At 45.1% G+C, this 23,929-nt stretch overlaps 1 protein-coding gene across 1 annotated transcript in view; it reads left to right on the top strand.

The window, feature by feature from the left end:
• LOC311136987 (fibrillin-2-like) overlaps positions 1 to 23,929 on the top strand; it is a gene marked incomplete at both ends in the record, with an annotated part of 69,928 nt that overhangs the window by 9,378 nt on the left and 36,621 nt on the right. The window contains 5 exon segments of the mRNA XM_084171319.1: positions 3,944 to 4,026; positions 4,282 to 4,383; positions 11,513 to 11,608; positions 11,744 to 11,839; positions 20,614 to 20,811. Coding sequence (XP_084027445.1) covers positions 3,944 to 4,026; positions 4,282 to 4,383; positions 11,513 to 11,608; positions 11,744 to 11,839; positions 20,614 to 20,811 — 575 coding nt within the window.

The raw sequence follows: 23,929 nt of genomic DNA, 5'->3' as shown, positions 1-23,929 counted from the left end.
CAGCGAAGCGCAAGAAGTATAAATGCCCTGAATTCTGCAAAAGCCGTATCGCAGTAAATGCTGTACAGCTACTGCAGAAGTCGGATTTACAATGCAGAGACTTTAAGTGCCATCACTATCGGGAAACCGGGCCCTGGAGAGAAAAGGAGCAATTAGGTGTTTCTTCTGAAAGCCTTTGAGCTCTAGTCCTTTCACCAGGTTAAAAGTATTTTCCTTACAGTGGGGCAATGAAAGTATGCCACTAGGCTTAAACAAAGCCCCTGTTTGACCTCATCGACAGCAACCCTTCCAGTTCTATACCATACCCAGCTAACAACAAACGTTCCCACAACTTTCGAGAATGTTCCCTTAAGAGTCTCATTAGGTCATTAACTAACGGTTTCATAGGAATATTACCGGGATGTGCAAAGAAAGCTTCCAAGATACCATTCCCTTAATGTCAAATAGAACTTACCCAGAACGTGGTTACCATGTTCTTAGAAGTTAAGATATTACTGTTCTAGAAACGTTGCAAGAACATTCGTGCCCGGTTTTCTGTGGGTTAGGAAAATATTCCATCAACGTTCCACCAAACAAACACAGAACATGGTTGCCATGTTCTCAGAATATACGATATTTATGTTGTAGACACGTTTCATGGGACTGTTGCAAGAACATTTGTGTGTTGCCAAGGCAATCAAGACACTGAATGGTGAACCACTGATCCATTCACAGCTCTTTTTGTCTGATGGCAAGGTTAGGGTTAAAGACACACACAGTGTTTTTAACATACAGTGTTTACAATTTACTCATTTGACACAAATTATTACATTACGCATGTTCATTTATACAGTAAATATTATTCAACATGTCCTCACTTGGGAATTGAACTCACAACCTCTTGGTTCACGGCATTCAGATTGTCCTGCTACGCCACAATGTCTGTGTCAGTTACCAGTTAATTTGACTATTCTCTCAAAAAATCTTACCCAATCACATTAATCCAAATATCCTCAGCGGAACCTTGGGACAAGCAGGCAGGAAGAAACAGAAAGATTTGACCACGGTTCAACTGTAAATATCACAGATAGAAAGAGCTTAGTTACCAGTATCTTTGTTAATATGGCTTGTTCAAAGAAAATAAAAGTTGACTCTGAAAACCGTATATTCAAAGACGAGTGGACGGAACAGTATTTATTAATTAAACTAGCACAAAACCAATATGCCTGATATGCAGTGAGTCCGTAGCTCTCGTGAAAAGTGCCAATGTTAAGCGCCATTATGACACCAGGCATAGTACATTTGATCAGATGTATCCCCTGAACACGGAGGTGAGAACAAACAAGATTATCCAACTCAAATCCCAATATGAGAGGTCCACCAAAGTCCTTGTCAATTCCCTGACAGCCCAACAACATGCAATGGAGTGTTCACTGAGGATAGCTTGGGTTTTGGGAAAACATAAAAATCAATTTTCAGTCACTGAGATGGTAAAATAATGGATGTGTGAAGTTGCTGACACCTTGCTTGAAGGTAAACAAAAAGAGGAGCTCAGGGAAAATATCAAACAGATCCCACTGTCAGATTCCACAGCAATGAGGAGAACTGAAATATTAGATGAAGATTTAACTTCACAACTTGATGAGGCCATTCAGAATGCACCATGCATTTCAGAAGCTGTGGATGAATCAACAGATAACACTGATAATGCCCTGCTTCTGGCAGATTTGATAACGAAACAAAGAAAGAATTATGTGAGGAGCTGTTGGGCTTAACAAATCTAGAAGCACACACATGGGGAGAGGATATCCATGAGGCCATCAAAGGGATGCTGACAAAAAGGGGGATAGATCTGAAGTCAGTGGTCTCCATCACCACAGATAGAGCTCCAGCCATGATAGGAAGAGGGAGGGGACTAGTTGCGTTTGAAAGAGGACCACCCTGACCTGACATCATATCACTGCATCATCCATCAATCTGTCCTGTGTGCTAGTCTGGGAAAAGAGTATTCTGAGGTTATGACTACGATGATGAAACTGATCAACTTTTTGAGAGCAACATCATCCCTACAACACCACCTGCTACGAGGCATTCTGACAGAGGCCAATGCCAGTTTTGATGACTTACTACTGCACAACAATGTCAGATGGCTCAGCAAAGGCAGGGTTTTGGAATGCTTTTGGGCCATTCAGGAGGAAATCAAAGCTTTCTTATCAGAGCAAAACTCAGTTCCAAAACCCTGCCTTTGCTGAGGCAACTCAGTTTTCTCCGTTTTTGGAAGATGAGGAGAAGATGGAAACAGTTGCATTTTTAACAGACGGGACAACACAGTGTGTGATATGATAACAGCAGTCTCGGATTTCCAGAATAAATTTGAGCTTTTCAAGAATGATCTCCAGGGAGAACTTGTCCACTTTCCCAATCTTCTGGTGTAGACGCAGGGAGAAAAAGATGTTCCCAACCATGTTGATTTCATCCAGAAGCTGATGGATAACTTCAAGGCTCGCTTTGATGACTTCACTGTTGGAAGAGAACTGCTGCTGCTCATCCAGAACCCCTTCTTGGTCACAAATGTGACAAAGTTGTCAGAAGAAGCAAAACAGATCTTCAGATGGGTAGATGTTGCATCACTGCAAATGGAGTTGATTGAGCTGCAAGAAAATGTGTCTTTGAAGGAGCAGGCTGGTGATTGTGACCCTGTCAGTTTCTGGGGAAAGATGGTGCCTGCAGCTGATGTCCCTGTGCTCAAGAAACTGGCACTAGACATCCTGACCATGTGTTTTTGGCTCCACATAAAGCTGTGAATCAACCTTCTCCACAATTAACTTTATTAAAAATAAATACCGCACCAGGCTCACCAATGAACACCTGCACCAGTGTCTCAGAGTTGCTTTCACACCATTTGTGCCAAAGTTCAAAGCATTGGCAGGAGACAGAAAGTGTAATTTCTGTCATTAATGCAGGGCAAGGCCCAGAGGGACTTATACATGAATATTGCATGGCCCACAGTGATGTTCTGTGCATTCAGATGATTATTTTTGTTCAACTCTCCTTTGTTCTCCTGAAAACATGCACTTTCTTTTATTTGTTAAAAAAATCAAGGCCCATGAATACTTTGGTTCACAGTGCACTTTTTGCATAGACAATTATGCAACCACTTTTGTTCTTCAGCAATGTTGATGCAATGATGCACATGTTTACATTCGTAAGCAGTTGTAATTAATTCAATTTTTTTGTCTCATTTAATGTACATTTTATATAACATGTTTCCTAAGTCGTAGACGATTATGTTTGTTACTATGCTGTACCACAGCGCCGATAAAGGACGATATCCATCCGGACCAAATAGTAGTTGAGTACCCCTGCATTAGAGGCTCTGAAGACTAAGAGTTTGTGAGAACTCAGTAAGGTCGCTAGGGTACTTGAGGCCAGGTTCATTATGTGTAAACCAGAGACAGACCTGTAGATATGGCTGGGCCGTTTCCTCAGGGGGATGTTGTGGATAACCTGGCAGACCAGTCAGCCGCTCTCCGAGCTGTGTGATGACTCTTACATGTGTCAGGGGTCAGGGCAGCCTTCCGTCCAATAATAAAAAATTTAAAGAACTCCCGGTACCAATCAGCAGGCAGAACCTGGACTCCAGGAGGGACGTTACCGGGCAGGATGCCAGAAGACCAGAGACCAGGGAGGCTTAGAGAAAGGTGTTTATAAATATCTCCTGTTTCTTGGGAAGTTTACATTGAGTATGACTGAAAACAAACTGGTCTTTTTGTGTAAGCCCCATTCAAAAATGCCTACCATTCTTGGAGGCTTCGTATCACCTTTGAGCCCGTTTAGAGTGAAAGCGGGTCTCTGAGCACTTGGAAAATAATCATGCACATGTGTATTTGTTGAGGGCTTTGCCTAAATTATATCGGGGCTCTGTTGAGTACTGAGTTTGTTTTCCCTGTCTTATCTTTTGAAGGCCCAATGTGTGTGGCTCTCGCTTCCACTCCTACTGTTGCCCTGGCTGGAAGACTCTGCCTGCAGGGAATCAGTGTATCGTCCGTAAGTACTAAGAAGTTATATTACATTATATCAATCCGTTGATGACTAAATAACTTGAGTCATTGTGGGTTGCCTTTCCATTGGTAGTCCAATAAATCAAATGGAAGCCTATTGTATTTGTATAGCGGTTTCACACAAATGAAGTGCCAAAACCCCGCCGAAGAGTTGGCCAAGAGGGGAGCCCATCCTCTTTTGGGTGGCTGTGTAGAGGTTGCTTTGACATCTCTATGGCATTGTGTCTGTGTCTCCTCCCAGCGATCTGCCGTAACTCGTGTGGTGATGGCTTCTGCTCCAGACCCAACATGTGCACCTGCGGCAGCGGCCATCTCTCCCCCAGCTGTGGGGCCGGAGCCGGAGGTGAGTCACAACAACTAGCACCCTACACCCCCACCAATTTACCAGCAACCACCCAATACACCCCAACACCACCCAAGACAACCTAACACACACAATGGACCACCACATCTATAGATACAGGAAAGTACAGCAATCCATGTTGGTACCACCAACTGTTCCATGACAATATCACCATTCCAATTTGCTAAATCTCAAACTGAGTTTGCCTAGGTATCTCTGTGTATTCATGGGCGCGTTCGACATTGCAGCCGACTTTAAAGGCGAGTCGAGACTGACTGATCTACAAATCACTTTGCATCATAAATAACTACTTAATATTATTTGTAGATCAGTAACAATTTATCCATGATGCATCACGGTTTCAGCCCATTTCTTTGCCTGAAAGCTTTCAGCCGCTTCAGACTGCAGCCTCCAGGCCACCGAGTTTGGGAGGATTAATGCACATGGCTGGGGCTCCTAGCCTTTGGAGAAGCACTTTTACAACACTTACTGAGTGTGTGTTGCATGCTCGGCTGGGCCCGGGCAGTCTCGTCAGTCACGCCTAGCCCCTTCAGGCCCTTGTACACACACACTGAGCTCTGAGCCCTGAGTGCGGGCCTCCCCGTCTGACCCTGAGGTGTAAAACAGGATTGACTCCACAGTCCACACTGGTTGGACGCCCCAGAGAGGCCCGACACCAGCTTTATGTGCTGGGAAAACAGTTCCCAAAACCAGAGTATGAGTGGCTAACGTCCCCCCATAGACAGGACAGGCCTCCAGGCCTCCAGCAGAGCCCAAGTAAAGTGATGGGAAATGGTATGAAACAGTATGAAGTAATTTCCCTCAGAGAGAGAGAGAGGACATAGAGGCAGGAACTGATTGTCACACTCACTGCTTCTGCTCTCATACACGGGATGTATGGGCTGTTTACAGACCTGCCTTACAGTATTGGGCTTTTCCAGATAAACTAAGACAGGAATAGTAGGTCTGGAGTTTGTTTTGTCTGATTTTTGGCAAAGGGACCAGAAATGTTGTAATTCAACACTGTGAGTTGTGTGTATCATTAAAGACGGTTCTCTCTCTCTGGCCTTCTGGAAGATTTTATGGGGTCAAGGGTCATGCAGGTTTATGACTGCTGATGGCATAAATACACCCATCGGCCAGTGCTGGGAAATGGCTCTGTCAAAGCGTGGCATCTGGCCTCTGTTTCATACAGGTTTCATACAGGTCAGCAGTATAGCGCTGGGGAGTTTCTGTCCAACAAAGCTATATTTGATACTTCATAAAAACCTGCTCTGTCTAAATCAATCCTCCGTATGTTTTGAAACTGTAGGTTGACCTGTGGTTCTATTTCACTGTTGTGTTCAGTTTTCACTATGCATCTCAGTGCTTGATTTTAGTAGGAAAGCAAAGCACTTTGACACGTTACAGAAACTTCAGGCCTTCCTATGTTGCAATACTGCTTTGGGTAATTCAGACTAAGAGAAGCTATATAGAGTTGTTGGTAAATACTGTGCATTTCCCTTCCTTTTAATTACATCCGGTCTCTGACACCGTAGTCATTGGTCAGGTTATTGATAGTACTTTTATGGCTCAGAGGCCACATCTGGAATGTAGAGGTCGTAACTAAAGAACGACATGTTCTTCAGCAACATGCTTTCGATCAAGCTGTTTATATCTATCTTAATCCATACACGTGCCATAGTTATATGGCTGTGTGTTCATTTCCAGACATCACAGATGCAAATAAATTGTATTTATTTATAATTTATTGATAAAGTTCATCCCATTGTCAGAAGGCGTGGATGTGGTGTAGGAATCAATCGCAGGACACAGAGGCTTAGTCCAAAAGTCTTTAGTAAAGACAAAATGACACGGCTACAAAACAGAGCCGGAGGCACGAGAAAATTACGCACACTGCGTAAACGAGCTGAATGCAACAAACGCGCACAACAAGTGCGGACTCTCTATAAACAAAACAAATAGAGAAAAATGTACGGACTGCTCCAGCTGACAAAAGAACAACTACACACAAACACATGACAGAAACAACGAGAACTTAAAGGACACATAATCAACACTAAACGAGAACAGGTGTACCAAACAGACCAAACCAAACAAACATCGAAAACAAAGAACGGTGGCAGCTAGTACTCCGGAGACGACGACCGCCGAAGCCTGCCCGAACAAGGAGAAGGAGCAGCCTCGGCCGAAACCGTGACACCCATTGAGATTGCCCATCTCATATTTAAGGGAGACCTGTCCTAAGGGAGATTTGTTGATTAACGTTGACTTTGTTACAACATGATGCCTGACAAATAAATGAATGTAGACAATATAAATATCTGTTGACCATAATCTAGTCTCCAGTGGAGCAGTTGTGTTCTGGATTGGTCCAGTCATGTCAGACTTCTTCCCATAACTATAATACCCTTGAAAGACCATGAACGTTACCTCACAGTCCCTCAGAAACAACTGTCAACTAACATGGTCCAAACAGCCTCAGCACAGCTCAACTTTGGGGAAGTGGTATTATATAGATCTACAGTGGCTTGCGAAAGTATTCACCCCCCTTGGCATTTTTCCTATTTTGTTGCCTTACAACCTGTAATTAAAATGGATTTTTTGGGGGGTTTGTATCATTTGATTTACACAACATGCCTATCACTTTGAAGATGCAAATTTTTTTTGTGTGAAACAAACAAGAAATAAGACAAAAAAAACAGAAAACTTCAGCGTGCATAACAATTCACTCCCCCAAAGTCAATACTTTGTAGAGCCACCTTTTGCAGCAATTACAGCTGCAAGTCTCTTGGGGTATGTCTCTATAAGCTTGGCACATCTAGCCACTGGGATTTTTGCCCATTCTTCAAGACGAAACTGCTCCAGATCCTTCAAGTTGGATGGGTTCCACAATCTTTAAGTCATACCACAGATTCTCAATTGGATTCCCACGGGGGGCCAGTATAAAAAAAAAATATATATATATATATATATATATATATATGTATTCACTAACTGTAAGTCGCTCTGGATAAGAGCGTCTGCTAAATGACTAAAATGTAAATGTAATGTAAATGTCTGGGCTTTGACTAGGCCATTCCAAGACATTGCAATGTTTCCCCTTAAACCACTTGAGTGTTGCTTTAGCAGTATGCTTAGGGTCATTGTCCTGCTGGAAGGTGAACCTCCGTCCCAGTCTCAAATCTCTGGAAGACTGAAAACAGATTTCCCTCAAGAATTTCCCTATATTTAGCGCCATCCATCATTCCTTCAATTCGGACCAGTATCCCAGTCCCTGCCGATGAAAAACATCCCCACAGCATGATGCTGCCACCACCATGCTTCACTGTGGGGATGGTGTTTTCGGGGTGATGAGAGGTGTTGGGTTTGCACCAGACATAGCATTTTCCTTGATGGCCAAAAAGCTACATTTTAGTCTCATCTGACCAGAGTACCTTCTCCCATATGTTTGGGGAGTCTCCCACATGGCTTTTGGCGAACACCAAATGTTTTTGTTCATTTTTTTCTTTAAGCAATGGCTTTTTTTCTGGCCACTATTCTGTAAAGCCCAGCTCTGTGGAGTGTACGGCATAAAGTGGTCCTATGGACAGATACTCCAATTGCCTCTCTGATTAATGCCCTCCTTGCCTAGTTAATGAGTTTTGGTGGGTGGCCCTGTCTTGGCAGGTTTGTTGTGGTGCCATATTCTTTCCATTTTTTAATAAAGGATTTAATGGTGCTCCGTGGGATGTTCAAAGTTTCGGATATTTTTTTATAACCCAACCCTGATCTGTACTTTGTCCCTGACCTGTTTGGAGAGCTCCTTGGTATTCATGGTGCCACTTGCTTGGTGGTGCCCCTTGCTTAGTGGTGTTGCAGACTCTGGGGCCTTTCAGAACAGGTGTATATATACTGAGATCATGTGACAGATCATGTGACACTTAGATTGCACACAGGTGGACTTTATTTAACTAATTATGTGACATCTGAAGGTAATTGGTTGCACCAGATCTTATTTAGGGGCTTCATAGCAAAGGGGGTGAATACATATGAACGCACCACTTTTCCGTTATTTATTTTTTAGAATATTTTGAAATAAGTTATTTTTTTCATTTCACTTCATCAATTTGGACTATTTTGTGTATGTCCATTAAATGAAATCCAAATAGAAATCCATTTAAATTACAGGTTGTAAAGCAACAAAATAGGGGGATGAATACTTTTGCAAGGCACTGTATTACACAGACAGAAGAGCCCCAGAAAAAAAGCTTTCTTAAGACCTATGACTTCCGTTCTTGGAAATCCAAATCACTTCCATAGTTAATTTAAACACTATGGGCCACAGATTAAGCCTGGTCCTGGTCAGAAAATGTATTTTAATGGAGATTCTCCATTGAGCGCACATTTTATTCTAGGACTAAGAATAGTCTGTGTCCTGTAAACCAGCCCTATTTGATTAACTTTACTAATCAGATGAAGTTGTGATTACTGAAGTCCTAAACTGAAAGATGGAAATGTGATTCAGCCAAACTCACCAGACTACATTATTACATAAAAACAAATTGATTTGCAAACTGAAAACCTTCATGCTGTGAATCGTTTCAGACACAGTTTCTCAACATCTCAGCATGAGCACTTGTATTTGACAACATGACATCTCCATAGTGAACTTGACGTTGACATGTCACTATTCCCAGTAGCCTATACAGAACAGAACACAGCCATAAAGTGCTTCAGTGTTCAGCCCCACGACCACTAGTTTCCTGTGCTCTCTCAACCCCCCGTAAAAATCACACAGATGTGGAGGACGCAGGCCGACCCACAGTGCATCCACACAGAGGTACATTGTGGTTCCCTGGGTCTGTGGGACCCCAACCTCCTACCTGTTGTTCTGCATGTGTGGCGCTTTAGGCACGGGTCACAGGAACGGGCCATCTCTCCCCCCTCCCCCCTCCCCACTTCCACCAACCCCCCATTACAGAGAAAACACATGAACCCCTCCAACCCCTGAATGGTTTGTAACACAAAGGTTCTATAAACTTAGAGTCTGTCTGATGTTCTTCCTATCCCCCCTCTTTGTGACCTAGAATCACTTTTGATCAGACATTTGAAAAATTTACTCTGCTTTGATTAAACGTTTGCATGATTACATCATGCTGGAATTGTATCCTCAGTCAATAGAGTCATATTTCATGTTTCATTTCCCTGTTGGGCTGAGAAGAGATTAGGCTGAATGCTGTGGGAGTTAAACAATATGGCCCTCTGTCCTGGAGCTCTGGGTTGAGCTGAGGTTGAGTCTGGTGAGAATAGACCTGTACACAAAACCATAAACCTGTAGTCCAAAGGCATTCACACTAATCCATCACCAAGTGTCTGCACGAGACGCTAGCCAGGCCTGGAGTCAGAATGGTCGTTAGCTGGACCAGCTGTGTACAGTTAGTCAGAACACTACTACTGGGTCATTTACAGTAACTGGAAGTTCTAGAGAAACTGTGTAGGTGAAGAAGGGTTCCGGGAAATTCAGTCATGCTGAATCCCCTCACCACCTCATGAATCACAGCCTGTAAAGACAGAAAGAGAAATAGGGATCAATTACAGTAATTAAAGATGGCAGCAAGATAGAGAAAGAGAGAGTGAGAAGGGTGTTCCAACTTCCAATCAAAGGCTTGCATGGGCATCATGTACCGTTCTACCCAGGCTGAGTAGAAACACGGGCATCTTCCAGGGCCAATTACTGTAGAAGTAGTATTATGAAATGTGTTTAGAGAGACTGACTAAAGGCGTCCGCATGCTTCCCAGCCGAAACAGTTCGGAAGAGTTTGTGCATATATTATGACAACATTTTGTGATGTTTTTGTTCGTTTTGGACTTTTCTGGAGGCAAGCCGAAGTTCGGAACTAAAGTCTACGCACCTTCGTTGGTGATTGGTCAACAGTAGGGATTCTTCAATAAAGTCTTTGTTGTCATTCAACGAGAGACTACTCGTTTTCATTTTTTCATTGAGAAATACTGCACCAAACATCTTAGTTAGATGTGGAATTGCATGACTAAGATGTCGGCAAAAACGTCACAATTAATGACAGATTTCTTGAGTTATCTTAGATTTAATTCAGACTATTTTGAGGAAGTGTATACTGGCTACCGCGTCTCAAAATGGACAAACAGTACTATTGCTTTTTTCTTGTTTTTCAAGTGAAGGTCTTTTAAGGGAGTATGCGAGCACACTCGTTCGGTTCGGCTAGATGCCAGCCGAACTGAAGCACACTGACGCCTTAAGCACTCTCACTCTGCTCTGGGATGGCTGCTCTCTGCCAGATCTGGTTGGATAGAGCAGAGCAGTGGGGGATCCTGTTTTACATCCCCACACATCCCCCCGAACATACTGTCTGTCTGTCTGTCGGTCTGTCTGTCTGTCAGCCTGCCTGCCTGACTGTCTGCCTGTCAAGCCTGTCTGTGTATCTGTCTGCCTGCCTGCCTGACTGTCTATCTGTCTCGGGCAGGCTCTGCCTGTCTGTCTGTCTGTCTCAGGCAGGCTCTGTCTGTCAGTCTATCGAAAGCTCGCTGCTTTGAGTTCTAAGTATGCTGCTCCTCCAGGATGAAGGTTTTCAGCTCTCAGCACATTCCTATCTATAGGAGACAGCTGGCTCAACTTATAGCCTCCACAGTCTGTTTGATTATGCTGTAGCTGGAGTGGGGCCTGCCTGGGCCTTGTTTGGCAGTAAAGTGCTCTACAATATACTAATACAATTAAGTCTACACAAATACAGCCCAGAATTGCAGTAAGAGTGCTCTACAAATGTTATAGTAAAAAGTGAGTGTTGATATAGTTGAGTTGAACTGAAATGCTTTTAGAGCCCAAATACCAGTATGTAAAAGACAGTCAGTACCCAAGTGTCACTTCCATTGGACTAACTGTTAGTCTTGGCACACGTCTGATACTAGACCTAGCTGTACAACATTTTTACACTAATATGGAGTTGAACTGTAATGGTGTTCCAAGTTAAACCAAGCACCTGGGGGTTGAAGTTCCCTTTGGAGGTCATTGCTTGTGTATGTGACCACCAGCTGGTTGAGTTGAGGTTCTCGGCTAGCACAGGCAAGTTGTTCCGGCTGCATCTGTTGACCCCTGTGTGTGTGTGTCCCACAGTGCAGAGCTGTAACGTCAGGTGTATGAATGGAGGCAGCTGCCAGGAAGACTCCTGCTCCTGTCAGAAGGGCTACACCGGCAATCACTGTGGACAGCGTGAGTACCTCACTCAGCACTCCCCCGGCTAGTGTGTGTATGTGTGGCGCATGTGTGTGTGTTTGTGCATGTGTGTGTGTTTCTGTCCACTTGTATCAGAACCCTAACACACCTCTTCCTCTCTCTTCTCTGCAGCTGTGTGTGAGAATGGTTGCCAGAACGGAGGGCGCTGTATTGGGCCCAACAGATGTGCCTGTGTCTATGGCTTCACTGGCCCGCAGTGCGAGAGAGGTAAGAGCCTTCCCAGCATTTCCACTTCACTCGTACTGTAAACCCATGGGTCTGCTCATAGGCGGCTACATTATCTACACAGGAACCTGGTTCATCCCATAACCCCTGTTTCTGCTCACAGACATTATCAACTGAGGAACAGACAGGAGATGCCAGAGGTATTCGACAACTCTTGGAGGATAAATGGAAGTTGACACAGGAATGTTTCTTGATATTTATTGTTAAAAACCAACGTGTATGAAGTGTATGGTTGAAGGCTGTAGCCAAAATACTCTGTTTTTTTACTAAATACTATAGTCAAAATTATTTGGTTTTGAACACTGAAGAAGCCTTCTTCTATCAACTTCCATTGGTTCTTCAAGAGTTGTTGAAAACCTCTTACAGACAGACACATTATCACAACAGTGCCCGGGGCTCTGACTGAGAGACGCCACACAATCATGTGGTGACACAGACCATGTCACTACACCCACCTTTATCACCACACACCAACCAGTGCTGTGGAAGATCGTGTGCCAGGAACTTTAGAGGCTTTGATCTACTGTCTATATATTAACTTCATATCAGTCTAGATAAGAGGAACAGTGAAGGATAGCCTTTGATCTTGCCTGATGGAAAATCAGTAGAGGTCCTAGAAGCGAAAGTCCCCTCCATGTACCAATGATGGGGAGTCGAGAAATGTCCTTTTAAAGCATATATTAACTTCATTTAAGTCTAGACATAGTGTGACCGTAGTATGACTTCATACAGTAAGTACATACAGACAGACACGTGGGGGTCTGTCTCCCAAGGCTTAGCCAGGGACTGTAATCTGGTTGTGTAGTGTTGTGGATAGTGGACTCCCTCCTGTGGAGGCTACAGCTGAGATGAATGGTTAGGGGGAGGCAAGAGCCGAGAGGAGGGGCTGTGTCTCAGTGGGACTATGTCTCAGTATGGTTTGGGTCAATGCCATTTAAATACAGTTAATTCTGGAGGTGAACTGCAATTCCAATTCATGAGTCGAAAGGTCCTCATGGAAAATTATCTGTGATTTTCTCCCCTGCTCTCCCTCCTGGCCTCCCCCTGCTCTCTCCCCTGCTCTCCCCCCTGGCCTCCCCCCTGGACTCCCCCCTGCTCTCCCCCCTGGCCTCCTCCCTGCTCTCTCCCCTGCTTTCCCCCCTGGCCTCTCCCTGCTGTTCCCCCTGGCCTCCCCCCTGGCCTCCTCCCTGCTCTCCCCCCTGCGCTCTCCACTGGCCTCCCTCCTGCTCTCCCACCTGGCCTCCCCCTGGCCTCCCCCCTGCTCTCTCCCCTGCTCTCCCCCCTGGCCTCCCCCCTGCTTTCCCCCCTGGCCTCCCCCTGCTCTCCCCCTCCCCCCTGCTCTCCCACCTGCTCTCTCCCCTCTGCTCTCCCCCATCCCCCCTAAGCAACTTGGGTCTTGTTTTCTTGGAAAACACAACACTGGGGGAGAGGGGAGCCTCGCAGACATCTGGCAATAAATAAAGCGCCCTTGGAATGACAGAAAAACGTTTATTTGTGGAGTGCGGTGGACATTTCCTGAAAAGGAGTGGAGCGAGGGATGGAGGGAGAGAGGGAAGGGGGGAGGGGCAGGAGGTAGAAGTCAAAATGGACTCTCCAGCTGTGTACACAGAGGCAGGCACAAACAGTCTCGTCTCTGTGCTAAGAGAAAAGGGAGACCACCGGACCCCAGCAGCCCTACAGTAAACCCCCCCACCCACCACCCCTGTGTGTGTGTATGTGTTTGTGTGTGTATGTGTGTGTTTGTGTGTGTGTGTGTTTGTGTGTGTGTGTGTGTATGTGTGTGTGTGTGTGTGTGTGTGTGTGTGCTTGTGTGTATGTGTGTCTGGTGCCAACCTGTCAGATCCCACTGCTGGCTCCTCATTGTGTCCTGTAAAAATAGGACCCCCGTCCGACTCTCTCTCCGTCCCCGCTTGCCGTAGTCTGGAGGAGGCTGTAAAACTGTCGCTCTATCGCCTCCTCAATCATCCACACAGTATCTAGCCAAAGAGAGGGGATATGCTCTAATTTTCACATAAACCCAGGGCTTCCTTAAGACAACAGCCATCATCTCAGTGAGAATTTACATGTCATTATTAGTACTATCCTGTCCTGTGAAGGCTGTAAAGACGTCCACCTAGATAAACCTTTCACTCACACTGCCCCAGGGTTGCACTTAGGGGTTTTTCAAGTGTGTACTGTGATATTACTATAAAACCAAGCCCAGAGGTGCTTTGACAGTACAGTATGGTTACAGCAGGTGTGCTGTTTTTCCCTGTCGACTTACTGTCTATGAGTCACAGAGAAATCTGCTGATATATTGGTGAAAGGTATGTGTGTGAGTGTTGCAGACAGTCTGGTTAAGCATGAGTTAAAGCGCAGACTGACAGCCATTCTGGCCCATCTCTATTCAGCTGAGTTTCCCTCCATCCCCAGCCTCCTCCATCCCCAGCCTATCACTAACTGTCCAGCCTGCAGCCTGCAGCCTAACCCCAAACCCCCCAGCCTATCACTAACTGTCCAGCCTGCAGCCTAACCCTAAACCCCAGCCTCCTCCATCCCCAGCCTCCTCCATCCCCAGCCTCCTCCATCCCCGGCCTCCTCCAGCCCTGGCCTCCTCCAGCCCCGGCCTCCTCCATCCCAGGCCTCCTCCATCCCCGGCCTCCTCCACCCCCGGCCTTATCCAGCCCCAGCCTTCTCCATCCCCAGCCTCCTCCATCCCCAGCCTCCTACATCCCCAGCATCCCACATTCCCTGCTTCCTCTATCCCAAGCCTCCTCCATCCCTAGCCTCCTCCATCCCCAGCCTCCTCCATCCCCAGCCTCCTCCATCCCCAGCCTCCTCCATCCCCGGCCTCCTTCATCCCTAGCCTCCTCCATCCCCAGTCTCCTCCATCCTTCATCCCCAGCTTCCTCCATCCCAAGCCTCCTCCATCCCTAGCCTCCTCCATCCCCAGCCTCCTCCATACCCAGCCTCCTCCATCCCCGGCTTCCTCCATCCCCGGCTTCCTCCATCCCCAGCCTCCTCCATCCCCAGCTTCCTCTATCCCCCAACCTCCTCCATCCCCAGCTTCCTCCATCCCCAGCCTCCTCTATCCCTAGCCTGCTCCATCCCCAGTTCTCCTTCATCCACAACCCTCCAGCCTGCAGCCTAACCCTTACCCCAGCCTCCCCCAACCTACAGCCATCCATTCTGCAGACTGGAGATCCTAACCCTCTCATTACAAAGCAGCTGTGTGAACGCTGCCATGGGACGTTGTTTTGCTCATGTGTTCAGTGATTCTCGGTCCATTAACCAGGCTCAGGTCCAATAGTGAACATTACTACTCTTATGGGCCCACACAGTCAGCCCAGCCCAGCTAAGGCCAGCCCAGCCCAAACAAACCAAGCGAAAAAACACGGGAGAGCTGGGCCCATGATGACATCAGGGCGATGATGAGGGGATGGAAAGGAGGGAAGGAGTGGAAAGGGGAAGTGTTGCTATTTCTGTCCTCCTCCTGTAGTCTGGCAACGGCTCCCCCAGTGGAAGGGAAGGGTGTATCCAAGGGAGAAAGTGTGACATTTTTCGCTCCTTAGAGACCGCATAGAGTGGGACGTGCTGCCAGAAAGAGAGACCCGTGACTCTGTAATGAGTAGAGTACAGTAACTCTAACTCATCGTCATGTTATGCCTTTTATGTATTTTTAATGACATCGCCAAGTTATGTTTTATGTATCATTGGAAATGTTAAAAACACACGCTGGCTTTTGAGTCATAGTGGCACTACATTTTGATATTTGAGAGTGCCCTCAAAAAATGACCTCATAAATCAAGTGGCGAGTGGCGCAGTGGTGTAAGGCACTGCATCGCAGTGCTAGCTGTGCCACTAGAGATCCTGGTTCGAGTCCAGGCTCTGTCGCAGCCAGCCGCGACCGGGAGACCCATGGGCGGCGCACAATTGGTCCAGCGTCGTCCAAGGTATGGGAGGGTTTGGCCGGCAGGGATGTGGGTTTGTTTCCCACGGGGGGCCAGTATGTATGCATTCACTAACTGTAAGTTGCTCTGGATAAGAGTGTCTGCTAAATGACGAAAATGTAATGGTCCTAAGAGGCACAGTGAAGGGTAGTCTTTGATCTTGCCTGATGGAAAATCAGTTGAGGTCCTAGAAGCGAGAGTCCCAATGATGGGGAGTCCAGAGACTTTTAGCCTGGGTGTCTGACTGTTTCTCTAATCAGTAATGCCACATGGTTGCCTTGCCAAACCACACTGTGACAAGATGACTGAAGCAGAATCAGACTTGAACCCAGGCTAAGTCCATTTTGTTCTGAATTAGAGTATAAATTGTTTTTAGAATGGACTTGAGAGGAGAACAAATTGTATCTGTGGAAAGAAAATGATTGCCAGACAGACATGAAAGAGTGATAACAGACTGTAAAGCACACTTTTAATGGGTTAGCAAGAATTGTGTTGTGTCGGTACTGTAGCCCTCTGTGTTCACTTGAGTTTCCACAGTCGTGTGTGTTCTGCATAATTACCCACAGTGGTGATTTCTGCTTCAAAGAATGCTATCCATTAACTTAGCAGTCTGGCAACACAGCTTTCTGGTGCCAAAAGCCAATTTTATATCACTGGAGAGAGATTGTTATCCTGCGTTTAAGCTTATCTCTCTCACTTTCCCCAAGCCTCCCAGTCTCCCACAGTCTCAAAGCAGGGGTTACACATGGAAGCATTCTAGCGTATCATCACATTTGGGTGAGTGTCGTGAGGAAGGGTTCAGTCTTTTAGAGCCATTAAGCTGAAGGGGAAGTAGGGCTGTTGATAATGCTGTTCATAACAGTAACAGAAACACCACAGTTTGTGATAAAATGAGAATAACACACGTACACTCGCATGACCAATTGTGTGTGGACACCTGCTCATCGAACATCTCATTCCAAAATCATGGGCATTAATATGGAGTTGGTCCCCCGTTTGCTGCTATAACAGCCTCCACTCTTCTGGGAAGGCTTTCCACTAGATGTTGGAACCTTGCTGCAGGGACTTTCTTCCATTCAGCCACAAGAGCATTAGTGAGGTCGGGCACTGATGTTGGGCGATTAGGCCTGGCTCACAGTCGGCGTTCCAATTCATCCCAAAGGTGTTCGAAGGGGTTGAGGTCAGGGCTCTGTGCAGGCCAGTCAAGTTCTTCCACACCGCTCTCGACAAGCCATTTCTGTATGGACCTCGCATTGTGCACGGGGGCATTGTCATGCTGAAACAGGAATTCCCCAAACTGTTGCCACAAAGTTGGAAGCACAGAATCGTCTAGAATGTCATTAAATGCTGTAGCATTAAGATTTCCCTTCACTGGAACTAAGGAGACTGAACCATGAAAAACAGCCCCAGACCATTATTCCTCCTCCACCAAACTTTACATTTGGCACTATGCATTCGGGCAGGTGGCGTTCTCCTGGCATCTGCCAAACCCAGATTCGTGAAGCGTGATGGAGCGTGATTCATCACTCCAGAGAACGCATTTCCACTGCTCCAGAGACCAATGGCGGTGAGCTTTACACCACTCCAGCCGACGCTTGGCATTGCGTATGGTGATCTTAGGCTTGTGTGCGGCTGCTCGGCCATGGAAACCCATTTCATTAAGCTCCCGACGAACAGTTATTGTGCTGATGTTGCTTCCAGAGGCAGTTTGGAACTCGGTAGTGAGTGTTGCTCCTAGATGTTTCCACTTCACAATAACAGCACTTACAGTTGGCAGCTCTAGCATGGCAGAAATTTGACGAACTGACTTGTTGGAAAGGTGGCATCCTATGACCGTGCCACATTGAAAGTCACTGAGTTCTTCAGTAAGGCCATTCTACTACCAATGTTTGTCTGTGGAGATTGCATGGCGGTGTGCTCGATTTTATACACAGAGTGTGGCTGAAATAGCTAATTTGAAGGGGTGTCCACGTACATTTGTATATATAGTGTAGCTACTGTACACACATTTGAGGAGTTTAAATGCATACACACATATGCAAGTAGCCGCAAACACATACACGTACACACACACACCACACACACACACACACACACACACACACACACACACACACACACACACACACACACACACACACACAGGGACGCACATGCAGTTCAGATGCACTCACATCGTTGGGAGGATGTAGGAAACTGGAGATACCTGGAGAGGATACAGATGTGACTAAAGATGGAGGCGATGTGGTGAAAGGCAGGATACAGAAGAGGAGGTTCCGGTGAATGGTTTTGATCTATCAAGCAATTTTAACTGTAATCAGACCAAATTGCTTCTGAATGTTGTTGACTTTATGCCCAGCCAGTACCTCCTTATACCCCATTCCCATTCCTAACTCTTCTGGCCCTGGAATGTGCATGTTCCCTGATCATAGTCCACACACACACACACTCTTGCATGGCCTGCCTGTCTGGTTCTGAGTCAGTCGGATCTTGTGGCGTTGAGACATAGAGACCCTGGCGAGGCGATTGTTATTCAGTCCATTAAAAGAGCGAACGCTCTGATCGCTCCAGTCTTTTGTTTGGCCTGGTTTGGTGGCCGTTTGCACACAGACAGACAGGACTCTGCTGAACTTGGCTTGAGCCTCAAGCAGTCGACTAAAGCTCTTCTGAAAGCTTTGGCCATGGGAGCGCCCAGACGCCTCCTCACTTTCAGGGTCTCACTGCTGATCAAAGGAATGGCAGCCAGACAGGGATAAATCCCCAGCTTTCACTTTCTTTCTTTCTTTCTTTCTTTCTCTCTTTCTTTCTTTCTTTATTTAAATGTCTCCCTTCCAAGTCATCTCATACCTTTTGCATGAACAGCTTCCCAAAACTGTAGCTCTTAATAAAGATAATTGGTCCTCGCTCATTTCCACCACTAAGTTCTACACTTAGAAAAAAAGGTGCTATCTAGAACCAAAAAGGGTTCTTCGGCTGTCCCCAAGAGATCCCTTTGAAGAACCCTTTTGGTTCCAGGTAGAACCCTTTTAGGTTCCCTGTAGAACCCTTTCCACAGAGGGTTCTACATGGAACCCCAAAAAGTTCTACCTTGAACCAAAAAGGGTTCTACCAGGAACCAAAAAAGGTTATCCTATGGGGACAGCCGCAGAACCCTTTTGGAACCCATTTTTCTAAGAGGGTACTGAAATCGTTGATTAGATCAAAACCAGATTAGATCAAAACCAGATCAAGGCATGACGGACATAAAGGATTGGACCATATGAGTCCAGCATTAGTGTGAGTATTCTGATTTACATGAGTTTTTAATGTGGTGTTGACTGGGAGAAGAGGAGAGGCAGGGTTTGTTAGTTAGTGGGGGGTTGTGGATGTGGCCCAGAGTGATTCTGAGTTCCCAATGGACTCATCTGGACCAGCCCCAACCAGGCCAGATTAATCAAACCCAGATGGCCATGATCGCCGCAGTGGGTCTCTGCCGCTGGGAGAGGGACAATCCTGTCCAGGTAAGATTTTCAGGTCATGGGTGTGAGCAGGAGAGGGGACAGTTAGAAGTTGCTGGGAGCTCTGTCCTCTCTCTTTCTCTCACTCTCTCTCTGCTGGCTTTGACCAATTTTCTCTCTGTCTCTCTCTCATTTTCAGTCAGGGCTGGCTGTGATTTACCTTTCATTTAGCTGCACCAGGAAGTTATAAGATCAGCGCTACCACAATAAGCAGTCCTATCTCTCTGTACATCTCCTTTAGAACTCAAGAGGATTAACTTAAACCAATTCTCCAGGGTTTATGTTACTTACATTCCTCCTGACAGCCCCTCTCAGACCATGTATTCTATTTCATTCTGAGTCTCCATCTACAGTACCTCTAATGAATGCTGTATTAGCTTTGGCGCCACTACTGGAGTTAATAAGGCCTTTCCACCACACCAGAAGCCATCATTAGGCCCGTTTTATTACGTGCGATTGAATGGAAATCATATTGCTCAAATGGTTTCAGCATGAGGTCATTGTGTTTGATTCGTGAAGTGCGGTTAACAAGATTACGTTGCTGCGGTCGTTGCCTGGCGAGCAGCGCAGCAAGGTGGCCATTGAAGTCTGAGGACATTGTGTTCTTGTAATTACTTTGTTTCCACACAGTGACACACTGTGTTAGTACAGTACAGTCAGGGAGGTTTCAAATGTCGTTGGTACGGTCGTGATAGCTTCACCACGGTCCACCAGACCTTTAGACCAGCTTCAGACCTGAGTCTGGACCGAGAATGTTTGTCATGGGAAGGTCGTTATTGATGGGAACCAGCACTAAATGGGTCTCCCATTATATAGTTATCCCATTAGACAAATGAATAGGAGAATCCACCTTTCAACGCATTTCCAGAACAAAGTCTCTAACCAGGAATGAGCAGCAGCGTACATTTAGACCAATAGGTTAAAGACTGGGGAGGTAAATTAATTCACACTGTGACCCAGACAGTGCCTGCTCTCTCTTAGGCACCAATATCTCCTACTGCAACATTTAATGCCCACTAAAGGGTGTTCTTATATATTTCTTGTATATTTATACTTAATTCATTAACATTTCAAATTCAATGAAACGTAGCTAGCAGAAGAGTGAAATAGACTTGGCTTTAAAATGTATTTTCCTTCACATTACCTTTCAGTTATACAAGAAAATGGCTGCCAAAATGGCTGACTCTTTCTCTCTCTTAAGGCAGCCCTCCGCACCTCTCTGATTCAGAGGGGTTGAGTTAAATACGGAAGACACATTTCAGTTGAATGCATTCAGTTGTACAACTGACTAGGTATCCCCCCCTTTCCCTTTCTCCTTATCTCCCTCCAGACTACCGGACTGGGCCCTGCTTTACACAGGTCAACAACCAGATGTGCCAGGGCCAGCTGAGTGGCATTGTGTGCACCAAGACCCTGTGCTGTGCCACCATCGGACGGGCATGGGGACACCCCTGTGAGATGTGCCCCGCCCAGCCTCACCCCTGTCGCCGAGGCTTCATCCCCAACATCCGCAGCGGCGCGTGCCAGGGTAAGACGCACAGAAACACACACATGCATTTTTACACTCGCATATAAACACACCTGGATGATCTTCAGTCTAATAAACTCAACAAGTACGTCACGCGCAAACATACACACCCCCTCCTCATCACGAACACTGTAAACATTACTTAATCTGTCACCATCAGCAACATCTTTAACACTGTCATGTTTAATGTAAACGTCAATGTAACGGTCACCTTCCCTATCCTATCCTATTCTATTTCTGATACTGTCACCAAACTCCTGCAGCCTGCAACCACCACCCATACAGAGAGGCCAACACACACACACACACAGAGAGAGAGAGAGAGAGAGAGAGAGAGAGAGAGAGAGAGAGAGAGAGAGAGAGAGAGAGAGAGAGAGAGAGCTGAGATACACATCAAAGCCAGAGAAAGAGAGAGGGAGAGCAAGAGAGAGAGAGTTCTCATTTCATCGCCACATGAACTGAAGTTCACCTTCCTTCATCAACATTCCAGCAGCAGCCCCAGACCTAGGCCAGTGTCTGTGTAAATACAGGCTTTCCTCTCTCTCTCTTCATTGTCTGGCCCCTCCCTGCCTCCACACTACCCACTGGGCACAAACTGGTGGAATCAACGTTGTTTCAACATAGTTTGTCAGCGCATTGTGTCGTGTAAATGGATTTCAAAAACTGTTGTTTTGAGGGGGAAATTTCAACCACATGATTGTCATCATTGTAACCAATTTTCAACATAGAATAACCTTGTATAAAATGTATTGAATTTGTACCTTTGAAACAATGTCAGATCTTCAATGTTATATCCAAAATCAAAAACTAACAATAGGCTGGGCAGCACCTCCTACTGGAGAGTTGATATATCTACAGCTATTAATTTGGTCTCCATCCAGGGTTTTAACCAAGCCCAGCCCTAACTTAGCTTTTATATTTGTCACTGACTACTACCAATGTGCGATCATGAGAATGATTATTGAAGACCTCTTAATAACTAAATATATTCACTGTTGCTATCGAAGTCATTACAAAGCATAGGTTTAACAGAGCAAATGAAATACATCCATACTTTATAAATCAGACACTCTTATCTGGAGCAACTTACAGTTAGTGCATACATTATTTTTTTTCAGATGCTCTTATCCAGAGCAACTTACAGTTAGTGCATACATTATTTTTTTTCATACCCCCTGTGGGAATCGAACCCACAACCCTGGCATTGCAAACGCCATGCTCTATCAACTGAGCTACATCCCTGCCGGCCATTCCCTCCCCTACCCTGGACGACGCTGGGCCAATTGCATGCCGCCCCATGGGTCTCCTGGTCGCGGCCAGCTACGACAGAGCCTGGATTCGAACCAGGATCTCTAGTGGCACAGCCTTAGACCACTGCGCCACTCGGGAGACTCTATTTAGGCCTATATAGCATTTGCAAAGTCATCAACAACTATTGTTTCAATTCAACCCAGGGTTCAACTAAAAATAGACAATACATATAGGCCTAGGGTTTCAAGCTTTGGTTGAATCATTAATATGATAGATTCACGTCTCCATCTCAACCAAAGATCGAAGTAAAAGAATAGGACTAAATTAAATCAAACTTTATTTAAAGTGCCTTAAAAGTTTGATTAGATTAGATTTAGTCCTATTTTTAAACTTAAACTTAGATTTTTTGGTTGAGATGGATACGTGAATCCAACATATAAATTATTTGTAGTCTGGCTTTAATTCCAGTTTGTCTACAAATTAATAATTGATATGTTGGATTCACGTCTCCATTTCAACCAAAAATCTAAGTTAAAGAATAGGACCTAATCAAATCAAACTTTTAACGCACTTTAAATAAAGTTAGATTTTATTTAGTACTATTCTTTAACTTTGATTATTCATTGAGATGGAGACATGAATCCAACATATAAATTATTAATTTCCAGACAAACTGGAATTTGTTGACAACCAAATCAAATCAATCACTTTTTGCAATACAGTACATAGCCTATTAACAAATTATATGTTGGATTAACGTCTCCAACTAAACCTAAATTAAAAGTTAAAGAATAGGACTAAATAAAATCTAACTTTATTTAAAGTGCATTTCAAGTTTGATTTGATTGGATTAGGTCCTATTCTTTCACTTAGATTTTTGGTTGAAATGGAAGCGTGAGTCCAACATATCAATTATTAATTTGTAGACAAACTGGAATTAAAGCCAGACTACAAATAATTTATATGTTGGATTCACGTATCCATCTCAACCAAAAAAAGTTTAAGAATATGACTAAATCTAATCAAACTTTCAGTGGCTCAGATGAAAATATATTTGGTTGCTTTGTCAACAAAACACGATTCAATAATATTTTTGTAATACGGTAAATAGCCTAAAATTAAGGCTTACAAATTAATGTAACAGTAGTTATTCAACCTTAAAATGAGTAGCACATCCATGGCCACTTTTTGAGGTTATCCTATTGTAACTATAAATGTCTTCTTATGTTCAAGATAGCATGCAAAGGTTGCAGTTCTGTGGAGAGCTTTTTGAGTGGGTGAATAAAGGTTGAAATCTCATTGATCAACATCTCAACCAAATATTACCCAAATGTCCACGTAAAATGATGTGGTGTGCCCAGTGGGTAGGCTCCATAATGACCAGCCAGATGAAGCAGTGAGGCTGTATCAATAGATGACATGTACACTCTTAGCAAAAAGGGTTCCAAAAGTGTTCTTCGGCTGTCCCCATAGGAGAACCCTTTTGGGTTCCAGGTAGAAAGAACCCTTCTGGGTTCCATGTAGAACCCTCTGTAGAAAGGGTTCTACATGGAACCCAAAAGGGTTTTACCTATAACCAAAAAGGGTTATTCTATGGGGACAGCCGAAGAACCCTTTAAGGTTCAAGATAGCACCTTATTTCTAAGAGTGTAGAGGTCGTATACTCTCTTAGGTAAACACAGCGTCTCACCCACCAGCAATATTCAAATGGCCCTCCATGGACTCGAGCCTCTTCCTCTATGTGGAGATTTTAATAGGATATGTTTAGCCAACACCTTCATCTCATGATAATGGATTGCCTTTATGTCATGTTTTTCACTTAGTCTCAAAGAGGGACACTTCCCAGCTAGCACATTTGGTTCCTTGG

The sequence above is a fragment of the Coregonus lavaretus genome, assembly GCF_964263955.1.
Source record: "Coregonus lavaretus genome assembly, chromosome: 11".
Lineage (NCBI taxonomy): Eukaryota > Metazoa > Chordata > Actinopteri > Salmoniformes > Salmonidae > Coregonus > Coregonus lavaretus.
The sequence above is the reverse complement of the archived record's forward strand: the minus strand, read 5'-3'. Positions and strand labels throughout refer to the sequence as shown.